The sequence below is a fragment of the Rhipicephalus microplus genome, chromosome 4 (assembly GCF_043290135.1).
Source record: "Rhipicephalus microplus isolate Deutch F79 chromosome 4, USDA_Rmic, whole genome shotgun sequence".
Classification (NCBI taxonomy): domain Eukaryota; kingdom Metazoa; phylum Arthropoda; class Arachnida; order Ixodida; family Ixodidae; genus Rhipicephalus; species Rhipicephalus microplus.
Window position 1 is genome coordinate 57,788,290 of NC_134703.1, and position 20,696 is coordinate 57,808,985.

The following is a 20,696-nucleotide window of genomic DNA, read 5'->3' on the forward strand; positions in this document are numbered from 1 at the left end:
TTTTGCCATTTCTTAGTGTATATTTTAGAACATCTTATTCGCAGCGGAAACACGTCAGTGGAGCCGTGGTGGTTTCCAGACAGAACATTTTCGCGTTAACATAGTCTTTCGGTGACTCACCCAGTTAGGTTCGGTGATGATATCCTCGGAGCCGGCAGGTGTGGCGTATCCTGTTTCGGCTCGGGGGCTCGGGCTTATTGTGCTCCGGTACGTGGAATGTAGCTGCTTCATGGTTGAAGACCAGTGGGACTAAACGAGCACGATCGGTATTAACCTATAGGTACCAGTTTTTACCAACGGCAAGAGCGTCGAACGATCCGTCACGAGCCTTTCAGTCTTCTTCGTCTTCACCTCGCGCTGAATGCACATTCGAAGAAGCCGGCTAGCAGGAGCCGTGGTATCTTTCAGCAATTTCCGCATGTGATTCGTTAAAAAATGAATAATTACACTTGACATTCTCTACGTATCTCTCTGTATGCATATTTTATGTATATATACAAACAATATGTTGCATGTGAATACAATGTTTCATGGAGCTTCTATTGCCCTATTATAAATACGACCCGTTTTCATGTTTTCTTATATCTTTTCGTTTCTTTTCTTATCACAATTGAAGTGAAATTCTTACATCTGCTTCGTCTGAACTACCTGTTTCTTTAAATTCATGTTTTATTACACCCCCCCCCCCCCCCTGCTAGCCAGTGGGTATATGTCTAATCAGTGTTGTGTCTTTTCGTGCATTAAAATAAGCACTTGTGATAAAGACTGATTGAATCAGAGAGATTACGTACCTCGAAAGCGTAAGGATGTGCAGTGCTGTCTCAGTGTGATCTTGCGTGGAATACTCCTATAGTGTTGTCCAAGTTTCATAATAAAGCAAAGTTAAGGCGAAAACCTTAGTTGCCTAAAAAAGGCAAACTTTGGCCATCAACGTCTCGCGTCTGGCGGAGTCGGGACAAGTGATCCAAAAATATCATAATCACTAATTGACGTCACCATGTTACGTCACAATAACGTCATAAATTGCCAAATTTTGCATCACAGTGGCGTCGATTGACGTAACGTCAAATGACGACGTCATCACATCACGTCGTTGCTCTGTCAAAGGTGATACCACCAGGGAGGCAATGCAAAACCAGGTGAGGTACCCCGACCTCGAAGGCCGTTCTAAATCACGTTAGGTGCAGAAAGCTTGCAAATGGTGGTGGGACAGCGAAGAGTGGTAGGAAGACTCCTTTCACCATCCTGTGAACTTTTGGGGGCGAAGATCCTCTTAGTCTAACCTTGTCATACGTCACGCGTAACCGAGAGAAGAAGAGACGAGATAGAAAATAAGGCAGTATATCTCAAACAGTATAATAAACGGTGCTGTCTCATAGAAGTACACACAAACTGCAGTTGAATAAGGATATTCTAGATGGCGCTGTACCGTGAACTACTCTCCAATTGGCTGCTACGCGGGCTGTGCCTAGGTACGTGGAGAACGAGTGCCTCTCTCAGTCTCCTGGATAGTCGCCGATCATTGGTGGGTCACGGACGAAGCAGAGCGGCGGGCGCGTTGAAGACGACCACACTCGGCTTCTTTGGCTCGCGTCTCGTCGGTATTACCAGCGCGCCGTCTACAATCTCGAACGCGATTGGGCGCATGCATGGACTGATGGACGCTTCGCCCCACTCATCATCATTAACTCCGTGGATATGCTGTGATTTTTTGTAGTGATTACTTTCGACGTGATTACGTGCCTCCCTATTGGTTACGTGCGGCGTTGCCTCAATCTCATCTTTCGAAAAACAGTACTCCCATAGTGTTGTCTTAGTGTCATGATCAATCTATTCATGGCACGCAGCGCCATCACATCACCGTATTCGGCTCGTAGTACAGCCGTAATGTCATCACCGCCATTGATTGCCTTAAATTTATTACTATCGTCACACTGGGACTTTTATAGCTCACCATCACAGCTGCTTGTAATATGGACCATGCAACTGATGTTTTTTACAGTGAAAGCTGTAAGGAGATCATACCAATGGTCCTGTGCGCCGTAGTTGTCCGCCGTCGCCGCCACCGCCGGTGTCCGTAACATCTGTGCCTTTCGTAGTGGGTGACTGGCTTTAAGCTGTATAGTCATATTAACAATGCCATGTTCTGACGCCCGATGGCAACGTACGCTTGTACCACGCAATACTACGGCAATATGTATTGTGAAGAATATATGCAGGACGCGTGTGTTTGTAAGCATGAAAGTTACTTTCACTGCATTCCCAAGAAGAAGTTATTTTCACTGTATTCACAAGCTGAGGCGTGGTTGTGTGGCAGAACAGCCGCTTCCGCTTGCCACGCAAACGACCCGAACTTGATCCACATTCAGAAGCAGAGTTTTTTATTATTTATTTTATTTGCATATTTCACGACTTTACGGTCACGCAAAGATGCTCGACTTTTCGATCACACAAAAATGATTTTTTTTTCGCTCACAACCAACGACGCCGTCGCCAACGCCGGAATTTGCGATCGCGTTAAAAATTGACCGTCTAACAGAGCTGTGATAAGGTTCGAATACGCTCAGCGAACTTCGGTAAAGAAAGGTACAGACAAGGGGTTTCTTAAAACACGAAGCGAAGGGAGGATTTTGATATCTGGTCTTTAAGTGTCACCCCTTTCCGCACCATACTTTGACAAATTGTTACGAGGAGATTCATGTCCATGGAGTCGAAAGCTGCGCAATTGTGCCAACGCATTTCGGGCGCCCTGTAAATATTTTATGGCGCCCGGCCTCATACGTCGTGAGTTATCGTCTCGAAAAACACCCGAAGCTACTCTCCTTGATTAAAACTGTCGAGCTGAAACGAGTCGGGGATTTCATAGTGGATATAGAAGCGGTCGTGAAGGCGGCGTGTCAGATTGCATGACGCGTTGGAGAAAGAGAGAGAGAAAGGAAATAGAATCGAATTGCGCTGGAAGGAATTCCAAACGAATTATGAGCGTGCTGTCTTCTTTCCTTGGATGACATGTTGTCGACAGTTTCGTTTCAGAAAAAAAAAATTTATCGGCTTTATTATTGCTGCTATACTTAAGGCCTACGCACGAGCCAAATCGCGTGGGCGCGTGAAAGTGCCGGCGGATCCGGCAGGCGCAGTGACTGGGGATTTACATTTTGAGTGCCTCAGTAGTGAAACAAGAAAACGAGTAAATCTATCCTCTATTACGTCGCAGCTGCACAGATTTTGCAAAACAAATGAAACAGAAACGCGATAGGTAGTTTGCTACTCGTATAGAGATTACTCCACGCCTATAAATGCCGAAAACATTGCATCGATATGTTCCTCGCCAATGGTTACGAGTCGTGCTAATACTTACTGTGTACATGATGCACAACAACTGTTTCTTCTGAGTTCTTTACCAGAACTTGTGACGATAGCGCATCTCCTTCTCTTATGAACGGGCGTTACGCAAAGATTTATCACAATTAAACATTCAAGCAGCTCCTGTCCTTAGTGTAATAATAAGTATAAGACAAATTTAAAACTCTGCGGGGCTACGTCTTCAGGATTTTGATGACTTCATTTTAGAAAACGTGTTCAGAGATTCGCAGTCTCCAGAATTTCTAGTTGAATAAGTGCTCCCCGACAGCTTTACGAGGTCCAACAACGCATTGTCGGAGTGAAATGTTTATCCATTTTTCACAGCGCCCCTACGTAGTTCGCAGGGATTAATGACAAAGACTGGAACATATGCCGCCATTAACCCAATCCCTCCCTTCATGTTCGCTTACTTCCTCAGACAGGGGCGTGCTATTTGCTCAGGACGTACTACACACGTTAGTTATGTAGGTTCTCTGTGACTCTGCTTTTTGTGCTGCGCGAATAATCCATGTATGCTGGCGTGAGTCTAACCCTGCTCGCTAAGAACGTCTGCAGGGAGCGTATTTGCAAAGCTCATATCGCTTCAAAGTTAATTAAACCGGAAGCAAAGTACGTGCGCCTAAATCTACGTAATCCCCGATTACCCCTCGCTCAACGCGCTTGTCGCCTGTGCATGTATACAATGCGTCTTATGTAGATGACGAGCGTGACGTGTCGGCACAGTGGTTTCTGCCACAATTCCAGCGAGAACACAGCCGCCCTAAGAAGTGTTTTTAAGAACTGCCGTAACACGCAGTCACGCAGTGCGTGGTCGAGATAATTAATTTTACTGCATATAGCCTCAGCTCTCAATATTATTCAAAAGGGAGAAGGTTTGGACGTATTGGTTATTCATTCTGTTCACTATGTTATTCTATTCACTCGGTACTATACTCAATGTAAGATGACCATCATTCGTAAGCAGAGCAGTGTAAGGTCCAACAACTCACCATGATTTGGTTACTTTAACAGGGCCCATTTATTTTCTTTCTCTTCTTTGCCACAGTTATAGAAGAAATCATTGTTCTCATATGATGGGGCGGGCATACTTCAACACCGAGATTATAATGCACACTGAAGTGAAGGGTAGTGGTACGCACGAAAGTAGTGCTATATCGAAAAGTTCGAGCGCGGTTGCAATAAAGTTCTGATTTTATTACAGGTTAATGGAGAGCTAATAAAAGTGCGTGCTTGGAGTATTTCAACTGCTATTATATTCATTTGGGCATGAACACGCACTAGCGTACATGTGTACATAATATAGTAAAAGCTTGGGCTTTATAGATTCCACTCACTCGATTTCTAGAACATAATGCAATTTTTTTTCGGAGTGCATATAGGCTAGCTGTGATAATCATAACGAGCGGAGTCATAGGGTAAATCTGTTCTGATAGCTCATAGCCTGAAACATTGACAAAACCTAATCATACTTAATGTGCTTCTGGACAGCTTGCATCTTTACGCTATAGCAACATTTAGGTAAATGTTATAGTTCGTCACCCAGCCGCGGTGGTCGAGTAGATAAGGCACTTGGCTGTTGACCTGCAGGTCGCGGGATAGAATCCCGGCTGCGGTGGCTGCATTTTCGATGGAGGCGAGAATGTTGTAAGCCCGTGTTCTCAGATTTGGGTGCACGCTAAAAAACCTCAGGTGGTCAAAATTTTTGGAGCCCTCCACTACGGCATAATCATATGGTGGTTTTGGGACGTTAAACCCCACGTATCAATCAAATCAATCAATATGTAGTTCGTCGAAGTTGCCAGGTAGGCGCCTTGCTTCGATTGTGTTTGGATGATTCTACATTCTTTATCAGTAATTCTCTCCTTACGCTCCCCAATCTTAAAGCTATCACCTGAATCGGCAGGTTGTAAATCAGGGATGAAAAAAGTCACGTGGTCTCTTTTGCACTCAAAGACAAAAGCCATCGTAGGCCTTCTTTTTCTTATCAGTTTCTTATGAGATTGCATTGAACCACGTACCCACCTCCCCGAGAGCTTTTTAAACCTAACGTGTTTTCGCAGGGCCTCCGGGATCGGCTAACCTCGACTAAGCAAGCGTGTCATGTAGTGACGTCATCATCTAACGTCATGCTATGTGAAATTGTAGTAACATCATGAGTAGCCAGGGGGTGGCACCGTGCGCGTGCCCGCACCCCAAAATTGTTTTTCGCCATGGCATTGAGAGCAAAAATGATCATATCAAGGGGGTGCCCTCCCCAAAATAGCCCCCCCCCCCCCCGAAAGAAATGTCTGGCTACGTGCCTGCTCATGATGACTATATGGTGACGTCATCGTTTGATTTGTTTAATCACACCTGTTGAAGCTGCCATTGGCCAACTTTCATGTTTGATAAGACATACGGGGCTTTCGCCTTTAACGAAATGAATTATAGTGAGCGAATTATCATGATATACCACCGGCTAGTCTGGTTAATATATGAAGTAAAATGCTCTGTTTGCAAATACTTTCGTTCTGCAGCGATGTGTATTCGCGACATCAATGAATACCGTAGCTACAAGTTGTGAATTGTAAACGAGTGCTCTGCTAAGGTGTTCACGTCACTGTGAAGCACCGAAGGCGTGCGGTGAGAGGCCAGGCTTTCGCAGCACTGAGTGAGTGGTTGGGTATAAACGCGGGAACACGGTTAGCACGCTATAGCGCACCTTGCCCCTTCACGACCCGTGACGAGGCGATTTACTGGCGTTCGCGCGTGGCGGATGCCCGTGAGGCCGACGACATTAGCACTGATCACGTGTTCGCAAAGGCAACCAGTGGCGAGTCTGATTACGCGTGAACGGTGTCGCCAGATCTGAACCCTTGCACTCGCGAACAATTTCAAAACCACAAGCTGCGGCTGCCTGGTTATGTGGAGCTGACTACCATGGTATACGAGAGAAACAAGAGTTCTCGGCTTTTCGTATGCAGCCGGCGGTGCTCGGTCGAGAGCACGGTTTGCTTAGGACGAAAACAATCGACGCCCGTGCGCTAAGTGGTAACCTCCGGCTGGCATGCTGATGAGTATTGATCTACATGCCCCTACGCTGCGTGTACTAGCCGACGTCTGCTGTTCATGCTGGCGGCTAGTTCTCCCGAACCGCCATGCAGGCTCTGCAACATATTTAAGAACAGAGATTTATCGGATGCCTCGTCCCGCATCATTGACGATGTTTTTAGCCCGTTAAAATCTACTGAAGTTATCCTGCAGAACCGTGTTCAATGCACTAAAATATATTGTCTCAGTGTTGTGAGAGACACTGCTAACTACACAACATTGATCCGGTCTGTATCTGTCACCCATCTGATTGATTGATATGAGGGGTTTAACGTCCCAAAACCACCATGTGTTTATGAGAGATTATGAGAGATGCCTTAGTGGAGGGCTCTATAAATTTGGACCACCTGGGGTTCTTTAACGTGCGCACAAATCTGAGTACACGGGCCTACAACATTTCTGCCTTCATCGGAAATGCAACCGCCGCAGCCGGGATCCGATCCCGCGACCGGCGGGTTAGCAGACGAGTACCTTAGTCACTAGACCACCGCGGCGGGGCGATTGATTGATATGAGGAGTTTAACGCCCCAAAACCACCATATGTTTATGAGAGATTATGAGAGATGCCTTAGTGGAGGTCTCTGGAAATTTGGACCACCTGGGGTTCTTTAACGTGCGCACAAATCTGAGTACACGGGCCTACAACATTTCTGCCTCCATCGGAAATGCAACCGCCGCAGCCGGGATCCGATCCCGCGACCGGCGGGTTAGCAGACGAGTACCTTAGTCACTAGACCACCGCGGCGGGGCGATTGATTGATATGAGGAGTTTAACGTCCCAAAACCACCATGTGTTTATGAGAGATTATGAGAGATGCCTTAGTGGAGGGCTCTATAAATTTGGACCACCTGGGGTTCTTTAACGTGCGCACAAATCTGAGTACACGGGCCTACAACATTTCTGCCTTCATCGGAAATGCAACCGCCGCAGCCGGGATCCGATCCCGCGACCGGCGGGTTAGCAGACGAGTACCTTAGTCACTAGACCACCGCGGCGGGGCGATTGATTGATATGAGGAGTTTAACGCCCCAAAACCACCATATGTTTATGAGAGATTATGAGAGATGCCTTAGTGGAGGTCTCTGGAAATTTGGACCACCTGGGGTTCTTTAACGTGCGCACAAATCTGAGTACACGGGCCTACAACATTTCTGCCTCCATCGGAAATGCAACCGCCGCAGCCGGGATCCGATCCCGCGACCGGCGGGTTAGCAGACGAGTACCTTAGTCACTAGACCACCGCGGCGGGGCGATTGATTGATATGAGGAGTTTAACGCCCCAAAACCACCATATGTTTATGAGAGATTATGAGAGATGCCTTAGTGGAGGTCTCTGGAAATTTGGACCACCTGGGGTTCTTTAACGTGCGCACAAATCTGAGTACACGGGCCTACAACATTTCTGCCTCCATCGGAAATGCAACCGCCGCAGCCGGGATCCGATCCCGCGACCGGCGGGTTAGCAGACGAATACCTTAGCCACGAGAGACCACCGGGGCGAGGCACTGTTCGGTTCTCAAAACACTGTTCTGTTCTAAAAAAAAACATAGCCGTAATATGACACTAGGATGTACATTCAGCATTTCAAACGTTTCTCTCATTCGCATTTGTCGCGTTTACAATTTTTTTTTCTTTTTTTTTGCGTGAACGCTGTGAGCGAGCGGAACCGAAATCAACCGCGAAGTTTCGTACCGCTTCAGACAGCATATTCCTCGCACTTGGCCAAATTACATAAGCAGTGGCTAATATTGAAGATATTCTAAGTAGCTCAAACCAAATCTCAGCGAGGAAATTGTATACATCTTAACATTTTTTGGTCGAACTCTCTGAAGCTTTATACAAGGTGTGAAAGTAATTTTATAGTGTGCAAAAAAGAAAAGAAAGAAAGAAAGAACACTCAGTTGAACACATAAATATGCCACGTGACTTTCCGAGTGATTGTCAAGTGGTACTTATTGTTTCGCAGCATTTCTTTCGGGCTTCGCAAAAGCTGCCACGTTTTACGAATGGAGCGACGGAAAATTGAGTAGCGAACTTTTACAAGGTGGCGTTCCGTTTTCTCAATGACAGACTTGCTGCTATTATAATAGTTATTTAATTTATTTAATTCTGTCCTTGTTTATTCTCTGCACAATATGTTAAGCATGAAAATGTTACACTTCTTAGAATAGCGCATCATGATAACGCGTGCATGGTGGCGGCGTGAACGAAAGTATATATGGTTGGGCCACGCAAACAATTTACAACACTTAGTGCCAGCTATATTATCTCAGAGTTTGCCTAATAACAATACATAATTATGCAATTCATTGCAATAAAAAAAATGCTCCGACTGGCTTCAAAGGAACGCAAGCTGGGTTGTTTTTGTTTAAGTATGCAAATGTATGCAAACGTATGAAAATTCCACGTAGCTGCAGCTACGTGAGATTTGCACACTTTTAAATTTTATAGAGAAGTTAAACGGGGGCCCCCCCTTATGTGACTGGAGAGACTATTCAAGGGCGTCATTCGAGCACGTACCATGTCCGTGACATGTTTACATTTTTGGCAAAACACCTTCCCAGCCTAAGCGCTTCTCTACCGTTTGTGTACTCACGGGCAGGCTTAGCTCAGCTCCTGCCGCGGTTATTACGCCGTGGCGCTGACAGAGCCAATCTGTCGACTCAGTCGTCTGTCACTCAGCGTTCGCTTAAGTAAACAATAAACACGCCTACATAATTGCCTGGCGTGTCAACTTTGACTCTTTATTGCAGAGAAGGGAACACCAAGCTGGCGCTCGATACGTCCCCTTGAGCAGTGCACGGCCTAAATATAGCTTTTCGAGGATGCGGTGGCATTATTTTTTTCCGGTCTCAGGTATTGTGCAAGCGATCCGGCTCGTGAGAAGAGGCCAGGTGTTCCGCTAATAAGAACTATGAATGTTGTGCAAGTTAAACTTTAGTATGCGTACAGAAACTTTTCTTCAAAATGGGAGTTTCACTAAAAAGGTTAGTGCTCCCTGTTTCAAAAAAGGGTCAGCATACTGGGAATAGACCAATGGATGGATAGATAAATTGGTATGGCTGTACCCTTTAGATCGGGCGGTGGATAACGCCACCAATCCGTAATACTTAGTGAACCAAAAACTTGATTTATTTTTTTAATAGTGTGATTGAGGAATGGTACTTCGCAGTGAAGGTTTTAATTTTAACTCGTGCCTTGACTTTAGCCACCAATCAGATAACCTCCTTCTCGTTAATTCTACCCGCTTAATGTTTATTTTGCCCTCTTGTCCCTAAACCAGAGTACTTTGAAAAACTCTGTGCCATCATCCTGAACTATAGGGTGAAAAGCTTTACAGAACATTATCAAGTGTTCGGCAGTTTCCTCTTCCTCTCCACACGCACTTCATACTGTGTCTAACCCTTCGTATTTGGCCCGATATGTCTTGGTTCGTAGTACTCCAGTCCTGGCTTCAAACAGCAGAGAACTACCCCGAGTATTATCATATATCCTTTTCTTGGCAATTTCTTGCTTAAAAGTTTGATCGATCTCTAGTGCGGACTTCCTAATCATGCTGATTCTCCACATGTCAGTCTCCGTTTGCTTCACCTTCTTCTTAACCGATAGTTCTTTTTGGTTTGGCCCCCTGCTGTTTTTTATGTATTTACCGGCCAATTTTCTGGTTCGCTTCCTCCATTTTGTATCGACATTCTTCATGTACAAGTAGCTGAAAACCTTCCTAGCCCAACGCTCCTCCTCCATTTCTCTCAATCGCTTCTCAAATTTTATCTTGCTGCTAGCTTCCCTGCCCTCAAATGATGTCCATCCCATATCACCTTGTACTCTCTTATTTGGCATTCCCGTGAGCTCCTATAAAGCAAGCCTACCTATTCCACGTTGCTTAATTTCTAATTTTGCTTGAAATTCTGATCTCATGCACAAGACCGCATTGCCGAACGTCAGACCAGGAACCATGACCCCTTTCCGTATTCCTCTCACAACCTCATACCTATTGTAATTCCACAGTGCCCTGTTTTTCATCACCACTGCATTCCTGTTACCTTTAGTCGTCACGTATATTTCGTGTTCCCTTAGGTACTCGGTCCCATTGCTTATCCATACGCCCAGATATTTGTATTTATCTGTTATCTCTAGCGTGACTTCCTGTATTCTAAGCTCACAATATTCATTATTATTAAAAATCATGACTGCTGATTTTTCCTTACTGAATCTGAAATCTAACCTATCTCCCTCATTACCGCAGATGTCCATCAATATCTGCAAATCTTCCTTGTTGTCGGCCATTAGCACTATATCATATGCGTAAATCAATACTGGTAGTGCCTGTTCAATGAGTTTTCCTTGTTTGATGAAAGAGAGGTTGCCGCCAAGTCCACTTCCCTCTAATTTGGCCTCTAATCCTTGTAGGTACATCATGAATAATAAGGGTGACAGAGGACACCCCTGCCTAAGCCCCCGTTTTACCTCTGTGGGCTTGGATACCTGTTTTTTCCCACTTTATAACTACCTCTTTACTTTTATAGGGATCCTTTAAAAGATTAGTGACTCCATCTTCCACACCTAGTGTTTCCAGTATTCCCCCACAAGTCCTCTTGAACCACGCTATCGTACGCTCCCTTGCTATCCATAAATGCTAGCTGCTGGGGCCTGCGTTCCTTTTCTGCTATTTTTATGCACTGCGTCAGTGAGAACACACTGTCTTCCAACCTCCTGTGTTTTCGAAACCCATTCTGCAGTTCCCCCAGCACCCCCTCATCCTCTATCCATGCCTGCAGTCTTTCCTTTGTAATCTGCATCGCCAGCCTGTAGACCACTGATGTCACTGCTATAGGACGGTAGTTGTTTATGTGAGCTTTGTCCCCCCTTTGATTTATAGATCATGCTCATCCTGCTAAGTTTCCATCCATCGGGGACTTCACCATCGATTATTATTTTGCTCACTGCCTCTCTCAAAGCCTGCTTAGACTTCGGACCTATAGTCTTTATCAGCATAATTGGAATGCCATCTGGGCCTGTTGATGTACCACTATAGGAACCCTCTTTTGAGCCCTTTCCCACTTCCGCTGTCAAAATGGAGCCATCGCGCCACTTGATTCATCCGTGTCTTTTGTGGTGCATAATGCACTTTGTTGAAAATTTTCTGTCACCCTTGTTCTTATATATTCAATGGCTTCGTCCACTTCTAGCCTAGCACTTTGAGCTGTAGTTATAAACTTCGGCTCTAGGCTCGTCTCATTTCTTAGGGAGTTTAAATGGTTCCGAAATTTCACTGCTGCCTTTCTATCCTTTTTATGCACTTCTGCCAGGCACTGAGCACCCTTTCTTCTAATCTATTCATTGATCAGAAGGGATGCTTCCCTTCTACCTTTCTACAGCTTAGTAAGATGTTTCTTTCAACATCATCTGTCGGTTCACCCCGCTGCTTAGCATGTCTGTGTTCCCTAGAGGCTTCCTGACGTTTTCCTATGGCTTTCTTAACTTCCTCATCTCACCAACTTTTGGGTTTGTGTCTTCTTTTACGGGGTGATTTGTCGCGTGCCTTAGCAAGCTGTAGCTTAAACAGTCTAATTAGATTCTTGTACGTCCACGCTGTTTTATTATCCTCAGTGATTACTTTCTCAATTTGTTGAGTAGCTATTTCTATTTGCCTTTCTGAATAAAACTGTCTGTAGTTGCTCATCTTGTCTCCTTCCCACTTTCACTGCTCTTCAAAACTTAGCTTGATACGCTTGTGATCACTACCCAGACCTCCGTAGTCACATTCATCTATGTGCATTCCCCTGAGCCTATCATACATCCTATGTGACATCGTAATCTATCGTCGACTGCAGCCTTCCTACCTCCCATGTTATTTGCCCTTCACACTTCCCAGTACTGTTGCAAATGATCGAATCATGTCTTTCACACATATCCATGATCATTTTGCCTGTTGGGTCAGTATACCCATTTATATCTTCTATGTGCGCATTCATATCTCCTAGTATAATTATCTCGCACTCTCCTACTAATGCCTCAATGTCCTTTGATATACACTCCACCATCGCCTGGCTTTCCTCTCTGGCCTTTGCTCCCGTCCACAAGTACACGAAACCAAAAAGTGTCAATTGCCCTGCCACTTTCCGTTTTAGCCATAAATGTTCCCTGCACTCCTGCTTGACCCTTTGCCAGTCTGTACTTTTATGAATGAATGGCCAAATACCACCCCCCTTTCTGCTGCCTTCTGTTCTATTACAATATTCCCACGCGTAGCCTGGATTGCTAGAAGGTTGTTCCATGTCCCTAAGATGTGTTTCTTCAAAACCGTATACCATCAGCCTCTCCTCCCTTAGCTGTTCTTCTATCTCTTCCCACTTCAGCCTGTTCCTGCCACCCTGCATTTTAATATACCCTACGTCTAAATTGGCTCGGCCCTCGTGGCTACGTCTATTTCTACCCCGGACTCTACCTGTCTTAGACATTGGTGCCACTTTGCAATCGTATCTGTCCATACCACCTGCCAAGGAGCCTCCCTGGTTGTTTTTCTCGTTGCTATCTCTCCTGCTCCCCGAAAAGCCCGCGTGCCCCCTCCCCCCCCCCCCCAAAAAAAAAAGAAGCTACTGCGCGTCCTGCAAGTCGCCAACCCACATCATGACCTAGCCGCCCATCGAAGTGAATTCTGTCTCGTTGAAAACCACCCCACCTATGCACCTCTCTGTTTATTTACACCACCTCAAAGCCTTTCTCTCGACTCATCCGCCATATCTCTTGGTTTGCGTTGACAACCGCTCTTTGCAGGTTGCCGTCCCGCGCCGGTACCTCCAGTATCGTGCAAATCACTACCTGTAACTGAGGAGAACTGGCGCGCATGTCATCAACCTTTTTCGTCAGTGTGGTCGCTAGTTCTGCCGTATCTTCATTTAAGACATCGTTTAAACCGCCTGAAATTATCACGAGGTTTCGTCCGTCAGCTGTAGTTGAGTTTTGCACTTGCTTGCCTCATGACTGCTTCCAGCTAGCGTCCTGGGAACGTCCCTACTGCAACCCTCTTGTCACCTCTTACCCTCTCTTTGATTGCTTCTGCGCATCCATTTTAAATTCGAGTCCCCGATGATTATCACATGCTGTGACTTTTCAGCCAGAGCGTCCTGCACCTGGGGATTACTTGCACATGTGACGCCGGCTGCGTTGTCCCCTCCCAGCCCCACCACTACTTCGCTGAAGCTGGGCCTTGCTACAATTGAACCGGCTGAACCTGTTTTTTCCAAACTTGCTTGCTCTTTCTTCTCCGCCGTTCTGGTTGCCGGTGTCCGACTGTTCTCTCCGTCTGCCGCTCATTTGTTCACTTTCGCTAGTATCTCCTCGGCGGGCTTCAGCTTTACTCCCATAGCCCTCTTTTTTTTTTTGCCCTGTCGCCAACGCAGTCTCCAGCTCGGTGATTCTCATCAGCAGTTCACTCTGGGCAACCATAGTTTTCTCCATTTTTTTCCTCGACCTCACATTGCCTGCACTTGGCGTCAGTTTCCCCTCCATTCGCTTCTGCACTTGGGTCTATTTTCAAACCCACCTCACAACCTGAACCCTTTACAGTCTTTTTAACCATGTCTTTCTGACACCAGTTGTCCTTATAAATTGTCTCAGTCGATAATTACTACAAAACACGAACCCTGCTCAACGAAAAAAGAGAAAGTCTAAGCTATACTACGAAAAATTGCGTGTTCAATTTACGTGCAGCTCCCCCACGGGGTGGCAAGAAAAAAACACAAACACACACACAAACTAGTAAATACCTGGTGACTGACCGCCGAAAAAGCCGTACAATGCAATAAGTACTACAAAGGGTTTAACTGCTGCCTTATTAATTATAATTTTATAAAGGCAAGCTCAAAACATGCAAAACCACTTATCTGCGCACTCGATCGGGAGCGCTCAAAAAACACGTCCATCAACCATGCCTGTCTCGCAAACACCCTTTTCAATATTCAGCGCCGCCTATCAAACGAAAGAAAAAAAACATTTTTTCCGCCATGTCTTGTTCACCCAATGGACGCTCATTCGCGTACCGTCCAAACGCGGCACACGCCCTGCAGGAACGCAAGCGCTGTCAGTGTGCACCACAGGCAACGCTTATTGGCGTTGCTGGGACAAACAGCCCACCAGCTCGCAGGAACGAACAGCAAACTAATAGCTAAAGTAGAAAATGTTTTCGGAATAGGAGAACTTTCCGCTTGGATAAAAGCTTTCTTATTTAACAGATCATAATTTGTACTCTATGAACAGATGTCTTCTAACACAGTAGCAGTAACATCCGGCGTTCCCCAAGGCTCGGTACTTGGGCCATTGCTTTTTTTGCTCTATATTAATGATATCACTGCTAGCATCACTTGCAACATCAAGCTATTTGCGGACAACTGTGTGATCTATAGAGAAATTAATCATTACAACGATCACATTATGCTTAATGATTCTCTAGCTGTCGTGGCTAATTGGTGCTCTAAATGGCAGATGAAAATAAACACACAAAAATCAGGGATAATGACCGTAAGCAGAAAAACAAAACCATCCAACTTCCCATACACCATTAATAACACACTTCTTAATAATGTTGAGGAACATAAATATCTAGGAGTTACACTGATTTCTGATCTCAAATGGGACAAACACATCGCTAATATAACTTCGAAGGCGCTACGCAAACTATTCTTCTTAAAACGAACTCTAGCGCTCTCAACAACGCCAACGAAGCTGCTAGCTTACACATCATTCGTAAGACCAGTTTTAGAATATGCAAACACTGTTTGGTTTCCGTATTCGCTGACTAATATAACCAAACTAGAAGCAATACAAAGGAAAGCTGGAAGATTTATTTACAAGAAATATAGACGCACAGATTCCCCAACATATCTTTTAACTCAGTCAGGTTTACAAACGCTGTCCACAAGAGCGAAACACGCTCACTTAAAATTTCTTTTTGAGCTAGTAAAAAATAACTACAACATAGATTCATCCAAATACCTTTCATTTTCACAGGCTCGGCAAACTCGCAATAAACATGCGCGCACGTTGTCAGAATACGTATGTAGGAACGACACGTTTAAGTACTCATTCTTCCCGTGCGGGAAAGCGGATTGGAACTAACTTGATGCCACTATCACAAACTCCCAATCGCTATCAGAATTCATTGCACAGATAGAAAAAACTGGGTGCGCATAACAGTTTATACGCATGCAGGCGCACCGGTCCAGATCTCCTGTTCGTTAGTTAAAGCAACACCTTTTTCAATGTTCCTTTCACAGTAGTATATCTATTTTTGAAGTATGCTTTCAGTACTTGCTATTCCTGTCACAACTGTTCCATTTATGTTTTCCCTCACGATACCAATGCTAACGTAAGTTCCTTTCTTCAATCATGTATTTTATTTCTATCGCCTTTCGGCATGGTTTCAGCTCTGTATAATGGCTATAACTTGCTTTGTATCTTGTAATTATTGCATACATTGTGTATTAATAACATAATTAACGTTTAACTTCTGCACTGCTCAATGGTTATATGATCCTCATGTCCTGTTATTATGCTTGCATGTTTTTACGTCTACATCCTTTTTGTACGTGTAAAAAATTACTGTATTGCCCAACTGCCACGCTCTCGAATTAGAGTAGCAGTATTGTAAATAAATAAATAAATAAATAAATAAATAACTAAATAAATAAAGATATGGCGGAAAAACGACGTGGTCAGACTGAATTTTCTAAAGGGCCTATTGTGACAAAAAAGTACAAAATATTTAGGCAACGCACGAGGTAAGTTAACTATAAACAAATATTTTACTCTATAAAGTAAACTATACGATTTTACAGCCTGAAGCAAATGGATGATTACGGAGCACATCATTCTGAAGACTCCCGAACTTGTATCCATCCTTCGAGGCCCTTTCGCGTGCACTTAAGTAAAAATACTCGAGCGCTTTAATGCAAAAGGACTCTATGACTGCAGCAGGATGGAAAGTTGGGCTAGTTGGAATGCTTACATGATTAACGTAGCGCTACAGACGAGACGAAAGGAACACAGCGCTCTTCCTGTGCGTGCTGTGTGTTCCTTTCGCCATCGGCTGCAGTAGCGCTGCGTTAGTGGTGCATTCTGCTACTGCTGCCTGTGGAAAATTTTGCGTGCTCTCTCTACCATAGCTAACAGAGCACCAAATATGCCTATCCTGAAGACAGTGCAATATTGAACTGACAAGGTGATGACCATAGTGGTTATACGTAAAACTTCATTTATGTACAGTATGCAGTTCCAGCAACAAATTGCCACATTGCACATGTGGTGCGAAAATAAAAAAAATTAAAAGGTCAATACACTCAGAAAGTTTACTATACAATTCCAAGAGCATATCACGGTCTACTGCTCGCGCTCATCCCCATTTTATAACTATTTTGAAAGAGTGGTGAACAGTGACGGGCGTTCCGGCATACCTCATTCATCCGCCCGCTGCTATGAGTGGTTAGCACTAATTAACATGGGCTAACGTTAGCTGTTTGATTTGGGTTGTAGACTTTAATGACCAAAAGTCACTCAGACCATGAGAGATGCCGTATTGAAATGATTAGGATAATTTCTACCACAAGGAGTTCCTTGGCGTTCACTGAAATCGCACAGCACACGAAACACTCGCATTTCGCCTTCTTTGGTGGCGAGGTTTCCAACCCATGTCTTTCAGCTTACAGCCGAGCTGCGTAACCACTGGGGAAACTGCGGCAGCATTAATATTCAATGAATTAACGGCTAATATCTGCTAGCATTGCCTCAGTGTCGTGAAGCGTTGCGATACGCCGAATAAACGATGCAATTATACATATTGTGCTTACGCAGTATCTGCCGATTCCCCAGTAGGAAGGTTCTGCGAAACGAGTTAGTGCACACCTATACGTTCCCCATCTAAACGAGGGGCGCTTACGACATGATCACAGGGAAAACTCGAAAACTGTCAGCGGACACCAGCTGGTGCTATAGGCCACGAGTCGTATACGTCACCGTGCTCGAGGAAAAACTGCTCCAAATCAAGTACAAAGAAAGGATAGCTAAGACCACGTGGTGAGGGTGGCGCCACTGCCGAGTCTTAACTCACACCAGGCCACGCTGCCCGCCGGTGCGGGCACCAGCGATGGGCTGCCCTCTTGGAGGGTGCCGCATGTATACGCAGGCGGCGGCATCTCCTCCCCCTCGTCTACCCTTCCATCTGCGCGCCCATAAAACAACGCTTAGCAGCCGCCTCTCTGCGTTCGGTCGGCACGTATATAACCCAGATGCTGTTGCTAAACTCCAGGAAGAGGTGAGAAATCTCGAGACGGGTGGAATCGGGGTTCGGACAAGAACGGCAACTATAAAACGCCGCTCGTCACACGCCCTCTCCGTCACACAGTCTTAGTATATTGTGAAATTGATGATTGCACAATATTAATAGTTAACATCCCAAACATGCTTTGGCTATGAGAGACGCTGTAGTGGATGGCTCCACAAATTACGGCCACGTGGGGCTTTTTAACGTGCACTCAGGCACGCGGCCGTCTAGCATTGGGCCTACATCGAACCGCGGCCACCATGCACGGCCGGGATTCGATCCCAAAACCTGCGGATCAGCAGCCAATAATCATAACGATGAGATTATCGCGATGGGTGTATAATTTGACGGTAAATCGTCTGGTTGTGAAGACTCATAACAAAAAATACACATAAAAACAGCGACATAAATGAAAAAAAAATACCTCATTTGGTTTGAGTGTGTTATGTTTCTCTTAATTATTTTCATACTATCTTATGCGCGGCAAAACGTTTCTGAGCCACGTCCTTCGTACCCTCCTCCCCTTTCCCACTTCAGGTTTATTTCGTCCGTCCTTATTATGCGTTCACCTTATTTATACATACGAGGGCATTTATCCTACGCTTTTTTTTCGGTAAAGGGCTGGTGGAGGTGGGTGGGCAGCCCCGCTGCGGTGTTGTAGTGGCTAAGGTACTTGGCTGCTGACCCGCAGGTTGCGGGATCGAATCTCAGCTGCGGCGGCTGCATTTCTGATGGAGGCGCAAACGTTGTAGGGCCCGTGTGTTCAGATTTGGGTGCACATTAAAGAACCCCAGGTGGTCGAAATTTTCGGAGCCCTCTACTATGGCGTCTCTCATAATCATATCGTGGTTTTAGGACGTTAAACCCCACAAATCAATCAAGGGGTGTGTGCATGAAATCATTTCCATGATACCGTGTAACCGAGCAGGTGTAATTACGACGTGGCGGTGTTGCAGAGGGAAGTACGCATAACGAATGAAGCTGGGGTGCACTACACGACGCGCTCATTAATTAAACTACCACATAGTCTGCTACCACTATACCACCTGCGCGCAAGACCGTACCCAGGATTTTTTTTGCGGGGGATGTGTATGCGCCGAACGGCTAAATCTGGCAACTGGTAATCAATGTGAGGACACGCAAATACTTTAGTATCACGCGAAAAGTTAAAACACGAGAAGATATCTGAGGTATCAGAAAGGTCGATGAAAAAAGCTGAATAAATGTACCGACGCAATAACAAGAAGCGCTGCAGCTGTACGTATACAATACGACGACGTCAGACAGGATTAATAAAGCATCAATTACCCGGCATAAGCTGCTATTCTACTTTTCGGCGCAGAAACCCATTTTGCGAAAATGAATCAGTCCCGATATTGCGGAAAGTTGGCCGCTACGGAAACTTTTGGGCTGTCAAATACGCCCGAATTTCTCCGCCCCCTCTCTATCTATCTATCTATCTCTCTCTCTCTCTCTCTCTCTCTCTCTCTCTCTCTCTCTATATATATATATATATATATATATATATATATATATATATATATATATATATATATATATATATATATATATATATATATATATATATATATATATATATATATATATATATATATATATATATATATATATCGGCAACGTTTTCTCCGAACCCATATACGAATACCTCTTCAACCGGTGCTCACTCCTCTTCCGCTAAAGTGTACCTGCTTCACTGTCCGTCTGATAAGTCGTTTCCTGTATTGGATTTCAAGACCCTATTTCTATCGCAGTAATAGATACCTCATCGTGTCCTCTATTATTCTCTGCCCATCTGCTTCGCTGTCACTCTCTCTTGATTTTTTTTTGTTCATTATTTCCGCTCATCGCGAAATCTCGGCACAGCGATGCTCGAACCATTGAAAGGGAGCGCTTGAAATCGAAGCGCTAATGGCCAAATGGCGTTGTACGCACGGCAGAAAGTGTACGCTTAACGACAAAAAAAAAAAAAAAGGACCCTTGGAATTGCCGCTATAGCTTGATAACACAGATGTGTATGCACGTGTGTGCGTGCGTGTCTGTGCCCAATCGTGTCGTAGTACACGCGACGTACGTACATGTAGACCGGTTGCAAGTTGAGCCAAACGTGTCTCTTACGCGGCTATCTATCTCTCTCAACGCGGTGGTATCGTTCGGCTATATTTTAGCGACAGTGTGAAAGGGGCGAAAATAGTGAAGCCAGCATCTAATCGTGAAATGCTTGAAACAGTGAAGCTGGACAATTCTGACGTCTCATCTGGTTGATTTCAACTTGGCTTTAGTTATTGAAGTTTGTTTATTTTCTTATTGAAGTTAATTTGCCCTAAAAGCCCCGCCGCGGTGGTCTAGTGGCTAAGGTACTCGGCTGCTGACCCGCAGGGCGCGGGTTCGAATCCCGGCTGCGGCGGCTGCATTTCCGATGGAGGCGGAAATGTTGTAGGCCCGTGTGCTCAGATTTGGGGGCACGTTAAAGAACCCCAGGTGGTCGAAATTTCCGGAGCCCTCCACTACGGCGTCTCTCATAATCACATAGTGGTTTTGGGACGTTAAACCCCACATATCAATCAATTAATATTTGCCCTGAAGAAAAAAAAACTTACAGGAGCAGGAGCAGAGACTAAAGACTATACAGCCTGGCAAAGGGCCTCTGCTCCTAAATCCAGTTTGGCACGCAGGCCACAGAGCAACTTCGTATATTACAAATATTTTCGATATATTATTGCTCGAAAATGCAACAAACACTAACCTCGTTACACAATACCAATTAATAGGTGATGCTTCGTCGCTTCTGTGCTACTTCTAAGCGCAGAGAGATGCGAGGTAAACGCCAGAATGTCACGATACTACGCGGCTGTTCAAATTTTAGAGACACAAACTCGCGCTGAAACCTCCCGTAGATCTGCATGA

At 45.1% G+C, this 20,696-nt stretch overlaps 1 protein-coding gene across 2 annotated transcripts in view; it reads right to left on the reverse strand.

The window, feature by feature from the left end:
• Positions 1–20,696, reverse strand: part of LOC142813920 (uncharacterized) — a 66,024-nt gene that overhangs the window by 26,080 nt on the left and 19,248 nt on the right. Inside the window, exon 1 of one of the 2 annotated variants that reach the window (XM_075891874.1) lies at positions 121–395. The exons of the other annotated variant lie outside the window; for it this stretch is intronic. Coding sequence (XP_075747989.1) covers positions 121–231 — 111 coding nt within the window. The 5' untranslated portion in view covers positions 232–395. Of the gene's footprint in view, positions 1–120; positions 396–20,696 lie in introns of those variants that run through there. 2 annotated transcript variants of the gene reach the window in all.